The sequence below is a fragment of the Eucyclogobius newberryi genome, unplaced genomic scaffold, assembly GCF_026437365.1.
Source record: "Eucyclogobius newberryi isolate DKJ021-1_F unplaced genomic scaffold, fEucNew1.0.hap1 SCAF_15, whole genome shotgun sequence".
NCBI classification, from domain to species: Eukaryota; Metazoa; Chordata; class Actinopteri; order Gobiiformes; family Gobiidae; genus Eucyclogobius; species Eucyclogobius newberryi.
In genome coordinates this window covers 9,294,323-9,310,621 of record NW_027315779.1, presented here as the reverse complement: position 1 = coordinate 9,310,621, position 16,299 = coordinate 9,294,323, and the positions used below count along the sequence as shown (strand labels likewise).

General features: G+C 40.9%; 2 protein-coding genes across 2 annotated transcripts; one reads left to right on the top strand and one right to left on the bottom strand.

The window, feature by feature from the left end:
- The first annotated feature begins 230 nt into the window (after positions 1-230).
- Positions 231-2,878, top strand: LOC140360313 (heart- and neural crest derivatives-expressed protein 1-like). Its single transcript, XM_072445527.1, has 2 exons — positions 231-744; positions 2,752-2,878. Exons 1-2 carry the CDS (start codon positions 289-291, stop codon positions 2,848-2,850), a joined length of 555 nt encoding a protein of 184 aa, XP_072301628.1. The 5' UTR covers positions 231-288; the 3' UTR covers positions 2,851-2,878.
- Positions 2,879-6,891: 4,013 nt separating this feature from the next.
- On the bottom strand, positions 6,892-15,756 carry sap30l (sap30-like). The gene is made up of 4 exons (XM_072445977.1): positions 15,531-15,756; positions 12,368-12,490; positions 11,447-11,545; positions 6,892-8,893 (listed from the first exon to the last, which is right to left on the bottom strand). The coding sequence occupies exons 1-4, from the start codon at positions 15,714-15,716 to the stop codon at positions 8,765-8,767; spliced, it is 537 nt and encodes a 178-aa protein (XP_072302078.1). The 5' UTR covers positions 15,717-15,756; the 3' UTR covers positions 6,892-8,764.
- Between the last annotated feature and the right edge of the window lie 543 nt (positions 15,757-16,299).

Below are 16,299 nucleotides of genomic sequence, written 5' to 3'. Positions count from 1 at the left end.
CACGCGTGTTTACCGACGCCCCTCACGCGGCGCTGGTTTCCAATTGGCTGCCTCTCCCGCACGCGCACTCCCACTTTGGATAAACCCGGGCCTGTCACCTCCACGAGACCCAGTGCCTCCACGACAGCGCGCGGCATCACTCGTTTGTGGATTTAAAACTTTAACCTCGCGATGTAAAGTTTGGCTTTGGGGGAATTTCTATTGTTCGTTGTTGTTTTGTTTGTTTATTGGTTTGTTGTGTACGTGGATGTCGTTGTTTGGCCCGCGCGTCTTTCTCTCGGCCCCAAAATGAACCTGATCAGCGGATACCAGCATCACCATCACCACCACCACCTCATGCACGAGCCCTTCCCCTCGCACGCGCCTTACTTCCAGAGCTGGGTGTTGAACCACGACTTGCCCCCGACAGACTTCCACATCCAGGCCCCGGGGACGCCGGGCTCCGTGACGCACGACGCCCGATTCGACGCGCTCCAGGGCGGCCCGGCCAAGCGCAGGGCCCCGGGGCCTAAGAAGGAGCGGCGGAGGACTGAGAGCATCAACACGGCGTTCGCGGAGCTCCGGGAGTGCATACCCAACGTGCCCGCGGATACGAAACTGTCCAAAATAAAGACGCTGCGCCTTGCCACCAGTTACATCGCGTATCTCATGGACGTCCTGGCCAAAGACTCCGGGGAGACCGAGGGGTTTAAAGCCGAGATTAAGAAGTACGAAAGCAGGGACCTGAAGAGAAAACGGGAACTGGTGAGTTGAAAAAGAACCAAAATAAATGAAACAAAGAAGAGGAAAAAAACAGCAGTAGAATTATAATAGTTTTTTACAGAAATATATCCTTTTAACAGATTTGTTTGTTTGTATTTTAAGCGTGACGGTGGTGTAACCTCTGTTTGACTTAATCTCACTGCTCGAATTAACAAACTAATCCTCCAAAAATAAAAAGAAGAATACATACACATATATATATATATATATATATATATATATATATATATATATATATAATGTTGCGTGATATGTTTTGCTTTTTGTTTTGACAGCCGCGTAAACTGGTGCTGCAGAATGTTAACTTAACCTTAAACCGCAACCTCTTTTATGAAACCAAATGAAAGCAAAGTCTACAAATTGTCCTCGCGAAACCCGAAATAAAATCAGTCAAATATGAGTAAATGAAGAGCCTCAGATTGAATTTAAATTGTGGTCAAACGGAAGGTTGAGTGAATAAAATAAATTGTAAATGTATAAAATGTTGAAGTGAATAAAATAAATAGTAAATGTTTGAAATGTAACAAAGATTATACATGGTAAATAATAGGACTATTATTTAAGTTGTTTCTCAACGTCCAGGTTGTGATTTTGTCCGTATTTATTTATAGTAAAATGTAATTAGCCGAGCCATTTCCGAGTATTCTTATTTTTATTCATTTATTTTTTTGCAGCCAAACAAATCGTTTACAGGTTATATTCGTCCTTATAATTATTCATAGAGAAAAACAAAATTGATGTAATTTAGACCTGACCACTTTATAGGTCAGTAAAGCTCTTCGTGTAGCAGGCCTCAGATGGAAAGTGAAAAACATTTAAATTCCTATCGGGGGGAAAACTAAAATATATTTAACACGCAAAATGAAAAGCAGGGGGCAATTTAATCTAGCTTTGTTCATAAATTATACGATTTGTTTGTGCCAGACAATGTTGTATATTTTATTCTTATAATAAAGAAAACAAACCGTTGAATCAAATCATGAGATTGTTGGAGATAAAGTCGCATTTTTTAACTATAAATGCGTTAATAAAAACCAGCGATGCACAATGAATCTTAACTAATTACACTTACCTTAAAACTCAATATTAGAAATTCTTGCACGTAAAAACAGACTCAATTATTGGCAAAACGGGTGATTCTTTTCTGTATTGATGATTCTTTCCAGGTAAATAGCTTCTGAATGTATTCTTTTGAATCATCACGTCCATAAATCTTGGGTAACACATTTGTCTTGACTAATGTTAGAGCAGTAAAGGCCTGTACACCAATTTAAAACAGATTTTCTTCCCACAATAACACAACCTCTTCATCAGTCCATTGAGTCAAGAGCTGCTGCAGTTGCACATAATTATCATTTCTTCATTTTTACGCTGGAGGCCGTTCTTATTTACACTTTACAAGTGACACTTTTTCTTTACTTTTACTTAAGTAGAACAAATAAAATATGTTTCTTGACAGTTTGAGATCACCTAAAATGGCTGAGGGATTATTTTTTCGCACTTTCATAGTTTGAGTTGACGTCGCAGCTTTGAGCAAATTAAAATATAGAAATAAAAACGGCAAGAAATTAAGCAAAAATCCGCAATGTATATGTATTTGTTTCACTTTTGAAGCTTTGACAGTTCTGAAAATCTGTCTGAACTACTTTTAGATAAGTACTTTCATATTTTTTACTGATATTCCCCGTCATACTTTTACTTGAGCCATGTTTTTCATGTTTTTTATTTTGCTCCTGAATCTGTACTTTTACTCAAACAAACCTGACACGCGGACATCGACAGAGCAGGTTCGAACCTCTCACCCTCCCGTTTGCAGGTTAAACACTCTTTTATAAACACAAAAGCACAAAATGGATGCACATGGATACAGACATCTCCCTGTGGCTTAAGAGAGCACGCATTGTAAACCCGCCAGGGGGAAACTGCCTGGAAAGCGTCTCAAAAAGGCAATTATTTGAATCAAGCCGTTTTCTGCTCCTTCTTCCTCAGGCCCCGGACGGACTGCAGGACACGCTCGCCGCTGAGAAAAGGGCCAAAGGTCGGACGGGATGGCCACAGCAAGTCTGGGCCCTGGAGTTGAACCAGTGACACCGGGTTTTAAACTGGTCCCAAAGACTCGCACACAGAAGAAAAAGCCTCTTAACGCGGCAGAACGAAGGACTTGGAACGTTTGGAGTGGGCTCAGTGTTGTTGTTGTTGTTGTTGTTGTTGTTGTTTTCCCGTGCGTGACGTGTACTGCCCGGGCTTCGTTGCTCACACTGCTGTCGTCTTTGTCTGCAAACGAGGAAATATATAAATTATTGTGGGAGCGATTATGCAACACTACTGGATGTCATTTAGTTTCACACTCTGCTTAACAGTTTCCCCGTCAGCAGAGAGCAGGTTTGCACTGGAAGAACAAGCAGAAGCACTTGGATTGAGCAGTATTTATCTGGTTTTGAGTGTGTGCTGATCATTTTTGAGTAAGATTGCCAATGTAGCAAACGTCAACGATTTAAAATACCAAAGAAACAAGCAATTTCCGATTTCAGGTGAAGACAAAACATGCTGCTACATTTGAAATAATAGAAAAAAAAATAAAGGTTTTGTTATTATTTCTATTATTTCTAGCAGTGTAGCAGCACCATTGGCAAATGTTGAGTCAAAATATAGTCAAATCTGGATAAATACATCTTAATTCAATCACTTTTGAATTTCTTTAACGTCTTATTTACGAATGTGCATTTTCCCAGTGTAGTGCATGTTTAAAAAAAATACTTTTCTAGACTTTAAAGGTGCACTATGTATTTATTTTCTGCTAAAACGGGATTGACTTGAGTAATTCTCTTGATTTTAGTTCATTCAAATGACATTTTCCATGAGAACGAGCAGGTTTTGTTCTGATTTCAAGCGCAGCATATTTCATTTGGGTAATTTCAAGTTCTATTATTACATTTTATTATCATTCAGTATTTAAAAGAAGACAATTGATGCTTGTTCCATTGGTTTATTTAAAGACGGTCAAAATATACTCAAGGAAAGATAAATACTCACTTCAAGCACTTGTTAACTTGTTATTCGGTTCATCTTTTCTCTTTTGTGGGAAAAAATTTGCAAAAAGGTCAAGCAAAACATAAAAAACACAAGTTACTCAACAATAAAAGTGCAACTTCAACATTTTGACGTTGTAAAATAAACAGTATTGTGCAGTAAAGTGCGTGGGCGTTGAGCGGAAAAGTTACATAGTGCATCTTTAAGTTATCTTCACGTTAACGCTGAACTAAAACGTGTGCAAACTTTAAACATATTAGTAGTTGAAGTTTTCTTTCACCTGTGGCTCCATTTTTTTATTTTTATTTTACAAAACTAGAGACAAATTAAGTAAAAAAGTAAAAGCCATGTCATTGTTCACAACTCATTTCATCAAACGTACTTTCTGACCAAAGAAGTTTCATTATTGTCTTTGTGAAAGTGTGCACTGCATTTGACCCGTTCTTCTGTTAAAAGGGTTTTTTTAGCTTGTAAACTGTGTACGTTTTAGATGAGGGAAAACCTGATGGACGTTGAACATTCGTGGACAAAGAAATCGTTCCAATCGACAAAAAATATATATCAAAAAAACTATTCGAATTGCCGTTTGTTGCAAAAAAATAGAAGAAAAAAAGATTTGTGGCAAAAAAATAAAGTACAATTCTACGTTTGTGGCAATAAAGATATGAATTGAGATTGGTGGCAAACAAATCAAATAAAACTCAACATTTGTGGCAAAACAGAAAATATTAATTGACGTTTGGTACAAATCAACATTCATGGACGTCTAAAAAATAAAAAAAAATGGCGTTTGTGGGGAAAAATATACCACAACACAAACATTTATTTAGCTCTGGTTCCATTAAAAAAGTTCAGTGCAATTAATCCTGCTTAAACTCAATGTTACAAGGATCATTTGAACACATCTCCATGGAAACCACTGATACAAACCACAAAACAGTTACACGTCTTTGCTTTAGCTCCACTTTATCTCTGCAGCACAAGTACAATCGACTAAATCGGGATGAAACGGACAAACTCACCTTTAGAATGCACTTTCTCGATCAAAATGGAGTTAAATACGTCGTTTGTCAAACATTCTCACACTTTGGCACATCTTTGTCTCTTCTTTCTGCGTCGTCTGAAATCTACCTCAGAATCATGTCACTGGTGTCGTCTACGGAGCGGGGATCGTCGTGGTTGTACAGTTGTGAAGTTCTATATGAATAAATGAAATCTTTTAACGCACAATGTTCTGTCGATTCTTTTCATTTTATTCATCTGATTTTAAAATGACAACGTTAAAGGGCGTGTCCCACAATGTTCTAATGATATATTTGGTGTATTTATTCCTGTTGTACATATAAATTATAGTATTACACAGATCAAGCAGGTATTTGTGGAGAAAACGTTGAAAAATCTGTGGAAAATGACAGGAAGTGACATCACAGCAGGGACTCGTTCCAGTCACAGTTTATGCAGAATTTACACAAAGAAAGAACTTTTTTGACTCTTTAAACATTAATTAACAAAATAAAGTCCCTCTCATATATTTTTATTTGTCAAATAAAATAATAGTGACATCAGATGAGTTTTGGCCCAGTAGTCGCTGGGTAATTTCCTACTGCGATGTCGTCAATTACAAACAGGAAGTGACATTATACGACGTTCCAATGACTTTTTGAAGGGTCTATCGCTTTAGACGTTTCCATCTCCACGGAGACGAACAGGCGACGCCACTGGGCAGAGTCACAGGTCAGATCTGTGGCAAGGCGAGCCGACGCAAAACAAGATGTCCGTTTGTTTTTCAATGCGCTTTCAAGTCATAATGGAGTGAAACGCCTGTGGAACAATCGGGGCAAATCTCCATGGAGACGAGCAACCACAAAGCACATTTAATCTCATCTGTGTCTGTGTACGCCATTATTGTGCTTGATTTTTTTTCTTTTTTAATAAATACATCACATAAAATAAATAAAAATAATTACTTTTTAAAATTCCATAATCAATAATAACCAATTCCACGTCTTATATCCACAGTACATTATGCTCTAAAATTGTACGATTGCAGATTAAATCAAATGTGTTTGCAGTGGGTTTAAATTGATCAATGATTTTGCAAAGACCAACGGTGACACCTGGTGGCCACAACAGGAACTAACATCTGAATAAAACAAAACTGCACTTGGTAAAATGAGTTTGAACTCTTTTGTACACGTCAGAAAGCATTGGCGCGTAAAAATACAAAAGAGGAATTAGTCGTTATGGATTTGTCTGCACTTGTCCCTTTAGAACGATTATTCATTTTTTTAAATCAGTTTTTTCTTTTCCTGTTCTGTGAACCCACTGTGCTCTACAAGGAGCTACAGCGACATCTGCAGGTGAAATGGCGCAACTACATGGGAGAAAATGCATTCATTTGAATTGTTTTGACTCTGAATTGCAGCAGCAGTTTTCTTCTTTTATATTCTTCAAAATGAAATTTAAAAAAATGCACCAGGATTTAAATGTCTAAGTGTAATGGAACAAATGACACGACCTCGACTTCTCTCAACATATTTACACAACCTGAGCATGTTTTATGTTTTAATTGACAAAACAAGACTTACAAATTACAATTGATGTTTGTTGGTTCTATAGTTTTATTCTTTCAACTCTTTCCCTTTTGTGAACCAATCATATCGAGATCCTCGAATCAGACCCAGTTATGTCTGCGTTTACACAAATGAAACCTGGTTTAAAACAGGGACTATTGTAGGTCCAAACTGGATCTAAAACAGGTTTAAAATAAGAATACAGCATTTATTTTCTCCTTTTTTAAGTCTAATTCTTATGTAATCGTTTGTTTATCTTACTAAAAAGCAAAAACATGAACAAAAGAAAAAAGAAGAATCTATAATTGACACAAAAGTTTGAAACAAGGAGAATAAAATGTGGATTAAATCGGCAGAATTCTGCTGCCCCTGAACGAGCACGCATGCTACAGCTTGAGAACCGCTGGCCCGGCGTTCCTTCTTCCATCGATTCTTTGCCTCGACCACAAACGCTCCTCGTTCTCGGCGAAACAAACCCGCCGCACGTGTTGACCTGAAAGAAAGACGCGAGGAACGGACGGAGGCGTTTTCGTCTGTACAATACATTTATTAACATTATCAAGAGCAGTTTTTAAATACGTTTGTCTAATACAACAGCAAGATGACCGCGTTGTGCCTACGGGTTAATAAAGACGGGCCACCTCTACCAAACACTACGAGGAAACCCAAAGAAAGATGAGGGGAATGACAGCGGTCGCTCAGAATCTACGTCCGGACAAGCTCGATGCAGGTTTCGGCGCCAACGTTTGTGGTTAAAACGCATCAGAACTTAAAATAAAACAAATCGAATGAAGCGACTTTAGGTGAATGGTTGAATTGAACGGATCTGGAAACACGTTTAAAGGAAGTCCAAATTGAAATGGTAAAACAACACTTTTTGATGGCTACACACGCTCAAAACGCCCGATAATAATAAATAAATAGCAGAACATATGGTTCATATGTTATTTCTGGATGTAGGTCACTGACATCTTGGTCTGGGTAGTTTGTCAAAAGCCCCACATCAAAAAGTACGCTGCGTTTAAACGAAAATGACCTTAAGACGACGTAATCGACACCATAAAATGTCATTTTCCCCGTGTTTAGTTTCGTTCAAAAGACTCATATTACACGTCTTTGTGTCGTTGTTCGTCTTCAAACGTGCCCTCGGGTCCTTTTGCTTCGGCGTTCCCCGTTTTAGAACTTAAAATGACGAAAGTTGGGTGAAGCGTTCCCTCGGTGTTAGCGCTCCGCCCGCTGGCAGCAGAGGGAACTGCCGCAGCGAGACGGACACAAGCCGGTCGTACGATCTGAGCGTCGTGTGTAACCATTGGCAAATGTCTCGCAAAAAAACACTGCTCGAACGTCCAACGCAGAGGCTTTAAAGAGATGGAAAACAAAATGTTCTACAAAAGGGAAAATAACAGACAAACTTAAAACAACCAAACAGCAGAACAATGACACTCGGCACCAATGGCTCTGGTTACGTCGGCGACCAAATTATTCGGAGAAATTTTGTTTTGTTTTTATTTATTTATTTTTTTAAATGGGAAATGTGATAAACTCCTGTAAATATTAGTCAGATGAATTGTGCCTTTTTGGGAGAACAAGCGCTTTCGTTTAATGATTATATTATTGCAGATATGAAGTATTTACATGTGTACAAGAAAACACCATGGCACAAAAGATGTGAAATTTGTAAGGTTTTCAAATGTAGCAGCTAGTTGTCCGTTTCATTTTCAAAAAGGAGATTTATCGAACAGTTAACGCCGACGATCGGTCTGTTCCCGAGGCGATTCATGTGCATTTTGAGTGTGTATCGTAAAACAAATTAGGATGGCGATAACCTGACAGATGAAATGAAAAGCTGCACCCTGTAACTTCTCTCTCCGACTGTTCGTTTCCATGGAGATGTTATTGCTTCGCTCGGGATTGTCCCACGGTAACGCGGCGGTGAAGTTACACGGCGCACCTTTCGAGCCGCGCCCTCCGAACCCAGTGCATTCACACATTTTAAAAAACGTCCACAAGCGCGTTTCCCATTTGGCACAGGAGGGGGGGGGATCATCGCCGTGGAGACGCTCCGACTCTTAAGGCAGCTACACTTCAGACGGAGAGGTTCTGTACACGTTTACACCAGAGCTTAGAGCGGCCCGGAACAGTCCACGGGGTTTTAACACCCGCTTTTGACCTGTTTATTGGGCAGAAGAAAGTCCAAAAATATATATATATAAAGAGCGTTTTGACCATCGGGACAGCATGCGAGAGTCAGTGTTCGTCCGTCTCCTCGGAGGACGATGCCAGCTCGTTGGTTTTGATTTTGTGCGGGACGGGCGGAGCGGTTCCGGGCGGTCTGAAGGCGTGGGGTTGTCGTCGCGATGGGACTGCGCCGAAGAGAGACGGGAGGAGGAAAGAGCGGCTCAGTCCAGGGCTTTGGTGCCGTCCGATTTCTGGTCCAGCCGGCTCTTGCTGCTCTTCACCATGTAGATGAAGTAGGTCAGCGTCTCCTTCTCGTTCACTGGGATGTTCCTGAAGTGGCGGCTCACAGTCTGCACAGGGGGACAATCGAGTCACAGGGGGGACAATAGAGTCACTGCTACATGCGGCTAATGAGTCTGTGCGACGCTGGTTTTACAATCGTTCTTCTCAGGTCGTTAGTAGCTGCAGACGCCCTGAGACGGCGACACTAGACTTCACTCAACTTATCAATGTGCAAAGATGTAACGGTAATAAGTTACTAGAAACTGTGAAAATTACCAGAAATTATCAGAAAAAAACAAACTAAAAGAAACTAAAAGTAGTATCTACAACATGAAGAAACCTTAAAAGACCTGAAAAACAAACTTTAAACCCTGTAAAAAGCGTACCGTATTTTCCAGACTATAAGTTGCACCTTTTTCATAGTATTGGCCGGGGTGCGACTTATATGTGATATTATTCATTATTCTCAAACTGGCAACCACAAGAGGACGCTCTAGGCTTTAAGCGACCCAGAAGAAGAATCTGCACTTCCTCTACCTCTGGAGTTTGTGGAGTTGTTTAGAAGTGACACAGAGGAAGAAGAATTCAATGGATTTAGTGATTTGGGGTAAAACTGATGCTTTCTTAAACTTGTTAGCATGTTCTTTATGCTATAGTTATCTGAATAACTTAATATTTTACGTTAACATACCAGACACTTACCACAGTTCATTGTCTGTGCGTCATGTAGCTGAAGGTGTTAGCGTTAGCATACATACACCTATTCACCATGTTCTCTCATCTGTTATTATTTTAAACTGAATTTCAAGATGAAATGTCTGTTCTTGGTCTTGGATTTTATCAAATACATTTCCCCAAAAGTGTGACTTATACTCCAGTGTGACTTGTGTCACCGGAAAGTACCAGGGGGCACTCTAGCAGGAAGCGCAAGCCCATCTTGTTTTCTAAAATCTAAGATTCAAGAGCTTTGTGTGTTTTACTACAATCAGATTCACATTGACGGAGTAATGAGTAAGTGACTAGACGTGGTGAAACGCAAAGACACTTGAGGAGCGCGGATTGTGTATACCACGCTGTGAGTGATGTGTTCCATTTGTAATAAAACACACAGCATTTAAAAGCTTAACAATCAAAACTTTTCAGAGATTCGAGGAAGAACGAAACTGACAATGATTGATGTATTTAAAAACAACAGAAGATTCTTAGAGACGCAGATGGAGGAATCGTCACAGGAGATTAAGGATTTTAGAACCAGGACTCATCAAGCTAGTGAAGCTAAATGCTACACTGGGCATGCTTTTGATGAGGGAACAGTGTTAGAACATGTACCGTATTTACTGGAGTATAAGTCGCCCCAGCCAAAAAATGCATAATAGAGAAGAAAAAAATATATATATAAGTCACACTGGAGAATGAAATGCGGTTGCAAGTGTGAAAATATCAAATATCACATATAAGTCGCTCTGGAGTGTAAGTATAAGCAAGCCTTGAAATTATTCGTATGCACAAACACTACAGTCCACGATTATTGTTGTAGTTGTACAGCGGCGGGAGGCAGCGGAGCGCATGTGCGCGCTGAGAAAATCATGGCAGATAAACCCCACGCTACCGCTGTCAAACACAAACAAAAACCAGCGATTGCAAGGACACTCAAGACGATCACTGTCAAGAAATGGATTGATGATGATCTCGCTAAGTTTTGTGCCCGTGACTGGCTAGAACAGTCCTTCTCAAATAGTGAGGCAACACGTCGGGAGCATTTGAGCGTTGGACGCTCCACCAGAGCGTAATCTTACCTGGAAATGCTTTTTTGTTCTTCACAAATCTTTTTGTTGTTGGCATGAGCCAAAGCAAAGTTTCAAGCCCCTCCCCCGAGCGTTACCATGGAGATCATCTCACTAATAAATTATATAATGCTTAAAAGAGCTAAAATGAGGGGCCAATAAGCATACTTTTATATTATTGAATCCATTTATGGCCATTTTATTTTTAAATTAATATGCTGTATTAAAGAGTAGGGAAGTTAATTGTTAAAAAAAAAAATGAATTATAATATATATATATATATATATATATATATAAAAATGTTTCCTTACTTTTTCCTGATAATCGTAAAATCGTGATATTTCTCCTCATGATAATTGTGAATAAAAATATTGTGACATCCCTGATAACGAAACAAAAGTCAACCAAAAGCTAATAAAACGAGGAAATATGAGGAAGTGTTTGTAGCACTTTGCTTCACCGTGACTGAGGTGGAGACGAGGATAGACCGGTGGGTCTACTGTGTCTTTAATGTTGGCAGCAACAGCATGAAGCCAAATTAACACATCAATAAAACACTTGTGACCGATTTAGAATTAACCATGAGCCATAATGTTGACAGGGACGTAAAAATAATTATTTCAAGGCTTGTATGATTATACAAGTATAAGTCACCCCGGCCAAAACTATGAAAAAAGGTGCAACTTATAGTCCAAAATGTAAAAAAAAATTGGTCGAGAGCCATTTCTATTTGTTTTGATTATGATATAAAAAAATAAAAAAAAAGGATTACCGGATTAAAAGAGAACATTTAACTTGCAAATTTAACGACGGTGCATGAATAGAAATGTTTGTACCTCTGCGAGCTGCGCCTTGTTGAGTCCAGGTCTGGTCTGCAGTTTGTAGTGTCGCTTGTAACGTCTCAACGTGTTCACCTGCAGCTGGAACAGATCCACCTGAAAACACACAAACCCAACATCACAGCCGTTAGAACCCACGTTAGAACCCACTCGACGGCCGTTAGAACCCACTCGACGGCCGTTATAACACGCTCAACAACGTCAAACTTTAAGAATGGAAAAAGTAAAGAAAAAACAAACTAAAAACCAGTCAGGAAAGACTGGAATACAAGACAGAAAGAAAAACAAGTAAAGAAGGGAAAAACAGCAGCAGTAGCAACAGTAGTAGAGGCGGTAGTAGCAGTAGCAGTAGCAGCAGTAGCAGCAGCAGTAAGATAAGATATTCCTTTATTGTCGCACATGGGGAAATTTCATTGGTGCACCGCAGGCAGATACAGAGGTAGATACAGAGGAAAAGAACAGATCACTTATAGGAAGTCTGAAAAAACACTTTAAGTAGAAGATCTCTTATAAACAAAAACTCCCATAGACAAAACCCAACAAGGGATGGAGGGGAAAAAATAATAAAGATAAAAATAAATACATAAATACCATTGCATGTGATCACGACAATTGCACATGAATATGTTTCACGACGGCACATGGATTGCTGTAGTAGTAGCAGTAGTAGTAGCAGTAGTAGCAGTAGTAGTAGCAGTAGTAGCAGTAGTAGTAGCAGTAGTAGTAGCAGTAGTAGCAGTAGTAGTAGCAGTAGTAGCAGTAGTAGTAGCAGTAGTAGTAGCAGTAGTAGCAGTAGTAGTAGCAGTAGTAGCAGTAGTAGTAGCAGTAGTAGTAGCAGCAGCAGTGGCAGTAGTAGTAGTAGTAGCAGCAGTAGTAACAGAGCAGATGCTGAAGTTTGTCCCGTGGGTGTTGCCGTACCTCGGGCACCTCTACATCATGGTCAGGTGACTCTCCCCCGTCGTCGCTCGTCTTCCTCTTTCTCTTGTTGCGAACGCTTTGGATGAAGTTCTTGTGGAAATCACAGATGTAAAGATGACGCACCTGAAAACCACAAACACAGACATGAAACACCAGCAAATCAGGAAAAAGAGGACATTCAAAATCAATACATTAGTAGTTATTATATACCGTAAGCGCGGGACTGGACATGAACACTGGCTTTTTCACTTTTCTTTATATATTTCAACCTTTTTAAATTCATCTGGATGACTAAAAACCGGTCGATCTGTTCATTTTCAGAATCTACTTTTTTGTGTGTGGAATCTGATGAAGACTTTAAATTGTTTTTTTTTATTATCGTCTGAACTTAAACTGAACACCAGAAACACAAAATGTGTCAATTTATTAATGATTTAATTTTCTATTTTGTTTTAATATATACATTTTTTTATTTTTATGTTTTTGGGATTGTATTTTCGTGACTACAAGTCACACTTTTTTTTTTTTAATAGTTTTGGCCGGGGTGCGACTTATACTTATATTTATACTTACATACTTATACTCCAGAGTGACTTATACACGTTTCTTTCTCCTCTATTATGCATTTTTTGGCTGGTGCGACTACGAGTAGTAGAAAATACGGTAGTTATAACCACTGCAATAGCCATTTTGTCATTTTGACTGGAGGCATCTCCATGGAAACGAGCTTAACACTGGTCAGGCGTGTGGAGATGGTACTTTTGAGTAGTACAAACGCGTGAAATGTTATGAACGCCGCGCGGAGACGTTTCATGTCAACCTGTGGGACATCCAGCCAAAAGAGTAACATATCTGCTAAGACAAAACAGACGGCGCATCCGACACGGCGAGTATTCAAGTCGCCGGGTCCAAGACGGATGGTGAACAAACGTCTACAACCGGCAAATTACAGCGTAAACCACCATCTTTCGTGTAGGTCGATGTTTTAGGTGCCTTGTGTGTGATAAATAAACTGATAAAACAAAAAAATACATACTTTAAACCAGTATTTCTGCACGTACATTCTCCCCGACCTGTGACTCCCAACTGTCAAACATAACCGATGTACTCTCAGAACGCGCTCGTTGTCAGACTTTTAGATAGAGACCTGTCTTCCCGTACTTTGGACAGGGTATTTTAAGATGTGGACGGGCATTTGACTGCAGGGACTCATTTTATTAATAAATCTTAGGAAAAAAGGCAATATTATCATTAAATCGGGCCGGGAAGCATTTGACAATAGTCCGCTATTACAGTTTACAAGTGAAAATGTGCATTCTGCACGCTGATTGGTCGACGAAATTTGTGTGCTTGGCTCCGATTGGTTGCCGAGCCGTGGTCCGGAGAATGCCGAAGCTACTCGTTTTTTCGCCTAGTCGCCCCCCGTTTTCAAATCCTATCTAAAAGCCTGCTCGTGGTGGTGAACCGTAGGGTAAACACCCGATTTTCTTTGTTTGGCGGGCGGCCTCGTATTTGGGGTTACGCGCGGGACATGTGGACACATTTAAAAGGGCGACAGCTTATGTTTACGCGCTGGACAAAGGGTTAAGAGTCTATTTAGAGAAAAGCTGAGGAAGACGATGCAGAAATGTACGGTAGAGTTAGCCGTTTATCTGTGTTGACCCAGTCTAATGTAAACACTGGACTTAACCGTTCCAAATTAAACACAAAAAACTTGGCGCAAAGTTCACGGCCTTCTCTGCAAACACACACTACCGGTCAAAAGGTTTGGACACGCGTTCGATCTCACCGAAGGCGTCGAAACTATAAAGAAAAGGTGTGAATTAACTGCATTCCATCTTTATAAAAAAATCTATTTTAGCTTCTTTTAAACAGTTAGTAGACTTTGGACGTCCCACAAACGCTTCACATATTTGACGTCTTCAGTTCGATGTGAGAACGTAGTAGATGCGAAGGGAAAAACTGTAAAATGAAAAGAAGCGTTCCAATCTTTTGCCTGAATAAAAACAGAAAGCGGCGTTGCTGTTCAACCCAAAAACAATCCTCGTGCGCGGAAAGGACTTCACGCAATAAAAGTGTATTTGACAAATGTCTGTCGATGCCATCCCCGACCGATAATAAAATGCAACGTTTGTGGATCATAAACTTTGATATTTCTTTCAAAAAGTGGCGGCCCGGGTGTTGCCAGATTGGGCGGCTTGAAACCCTCATGAAAGTCCTGGATTTCAGTGCTAAATCCTCATCTCCAAACGAGATCTGGACAAAATGGGACAGTTACTCTTAACACGATACGCTTTAACCTTTCCTTTTTGTTGGTTAAAACCCCTTTATTAACGTAAAAGGAATACAATTAGAAAACGTTCACACCTGTGCAGATTTAGTGAAGGAAAATTGTGCAAGAAGGGATAAATAATGTGGCAAAAATTAAAGAAAAAGTGAAAGAAACTAGTCATCTAAAAAAAAAAAAATGTTACACTTTGTCTTCCAAATACATGTCGCCGTCAGTCTAAAAATCAATTGACTAAAGCTGCAGGTCTTGTAGTGGATTATTTATGATGATGTTTAAGTCGACTAGTCATTTTATATATCGTTAAGTATTTCAATGGGACAAAAGTAGAAAAGCGGAAAAGACCTGGCGTGAGATAATTGAAGATTTGGGACTGAATCGTGAGTTTAATCTGACTTTTTTTTTAAAACTATAAATACATCTTTGCTGTATAAAAGTATGTTTAACGGATAAATGTAAGTCTTGTACTCGTGGTAAACGCATAGAAACACTGACTAGCAACTGACCCCTCAACTGAGCCCTCTAAGTTGATCAAGAATGTCTAGGTGTGTGTTTATTTTTAATCAGATTTCTATAATGAATAAACACCAAAAGCCAGATGCAACTAGTGGGTCATCATTGGTCTTATCCTGGTGGTCAGACAAACGTGAGATCTGACCTGTCCCTCCCCGTGACAGAAAGAAAGCCAGTTTGACACGGCACGACCCCCAACAAAGGCAAAACTTCTCCCACTCCCCCTGGTACTCCTCTCGCCTCCCCCCGGTGCTCCTCCTCTCGCCTCCCCCCGGTGCTCCTCCTCTCGCCTCCCCTCCCCCCGGTGCTCCTCCTCTCGCCTCCCCTCCCCCCGGTGCTCCTCCTCTCGCCTCCTCCACTCACGCTCTTGTCGATGTCCAGCTTGAGCTTCTTCTGGGAGATGCTCTTCTGGATCCTCTTGCTGAAGGACGCGTTTCCGGCCGATCGCCCGCACCTCTCGCCGTCCTCGATCAAGCAGCAGCTCTGGCCGTAAAACGGAGGCGCCGTGGGACCATCGTGGCTGTCCTCCTCCGTGCTGAACCCGTTCATCACGCTTTCACGGCGTCCACGCCACGACCAAACGCGTCAAAAACAATAAAATACAAAAGAACAGTCGCGGGCACGCAGCGAACGCGCGGAGTTTAACGGCTTTACGCGGCGTCTCTTTTGTGGGACAAGAAGTAGTGGTGTGTGCGGCGAGGCTAGCGCGGCTAAACAGCGACAAAAACTACTCTGGCGTCCCGCGATCGTTGAGTTGAGTCGTTCCCGGTTGGAAGAGTTGCTCCGACAACACGATACCGTCCCGTTGGAAGTGTCACTCCGGTTGCGTCGCCTTGACGTCGCGCCGCGGGGCAGGCAGGAGCGACGCGGCGGGTTAGCTTCGATGCTAACGACGCCGCAACGTCGCTTCTCACAAGATCCGCGAGCCGTAACGTCGCGGTCAAAGTTGCTCGTCGCGTGTGCTCGACACGCGGGACTCAAACGCGGCGTGAGCTCGACTCGCTGCGGCGGACGGGACGAGTCGCGCGGGGCACTAGTTCGCACGTACGCTACTGCTGCCGCGGCATTCTTTCCGAAACGGTGCGTACAATGGACAAGGCTCGTCGCGGAACCGGAAAGAAGCGAAAATCCT

Excerpts from the sequence above, each read along its gene's own strand:
- LOC140360313 (XM_072445527.1), top strand. The coding sequence starts at position 289 with ATGAACCTGATCAGCGGATACCAGCATCACCATCACCACCACCACCTC. Across the intron at positions 745-2,751 it reads TGAAGAGAAAACGGGAACTG|GCCCCGGACGGACTGCAGGA; the intron begins GTGAGTTGAAAA and ends CTTCTTCCTCAG.
- sap30l (XM_072445977.1), bottom strand. The coding sequence starts at position 15,716 with ATGAACGGGTTCAGCACGGAGGAGGACAGCCACGATGGTCCCACGGCG. Across the intron at positions 12,491-15,530 it reads AGCTGGACATCGACAAGAGC|GTGCGTCATCTTTACATCTG; the intron begins GTGAGTGGAGGA and ends TGTGGTTTTCAG. Across the intron at positions 8,894-11,446 it reads ACAAGGCGCAGCTCGCAGAG|ACTGTGAGCCGCCACTTCAG; the intron begins GTACAAACATTT and ends CCCCCTGTGCAG.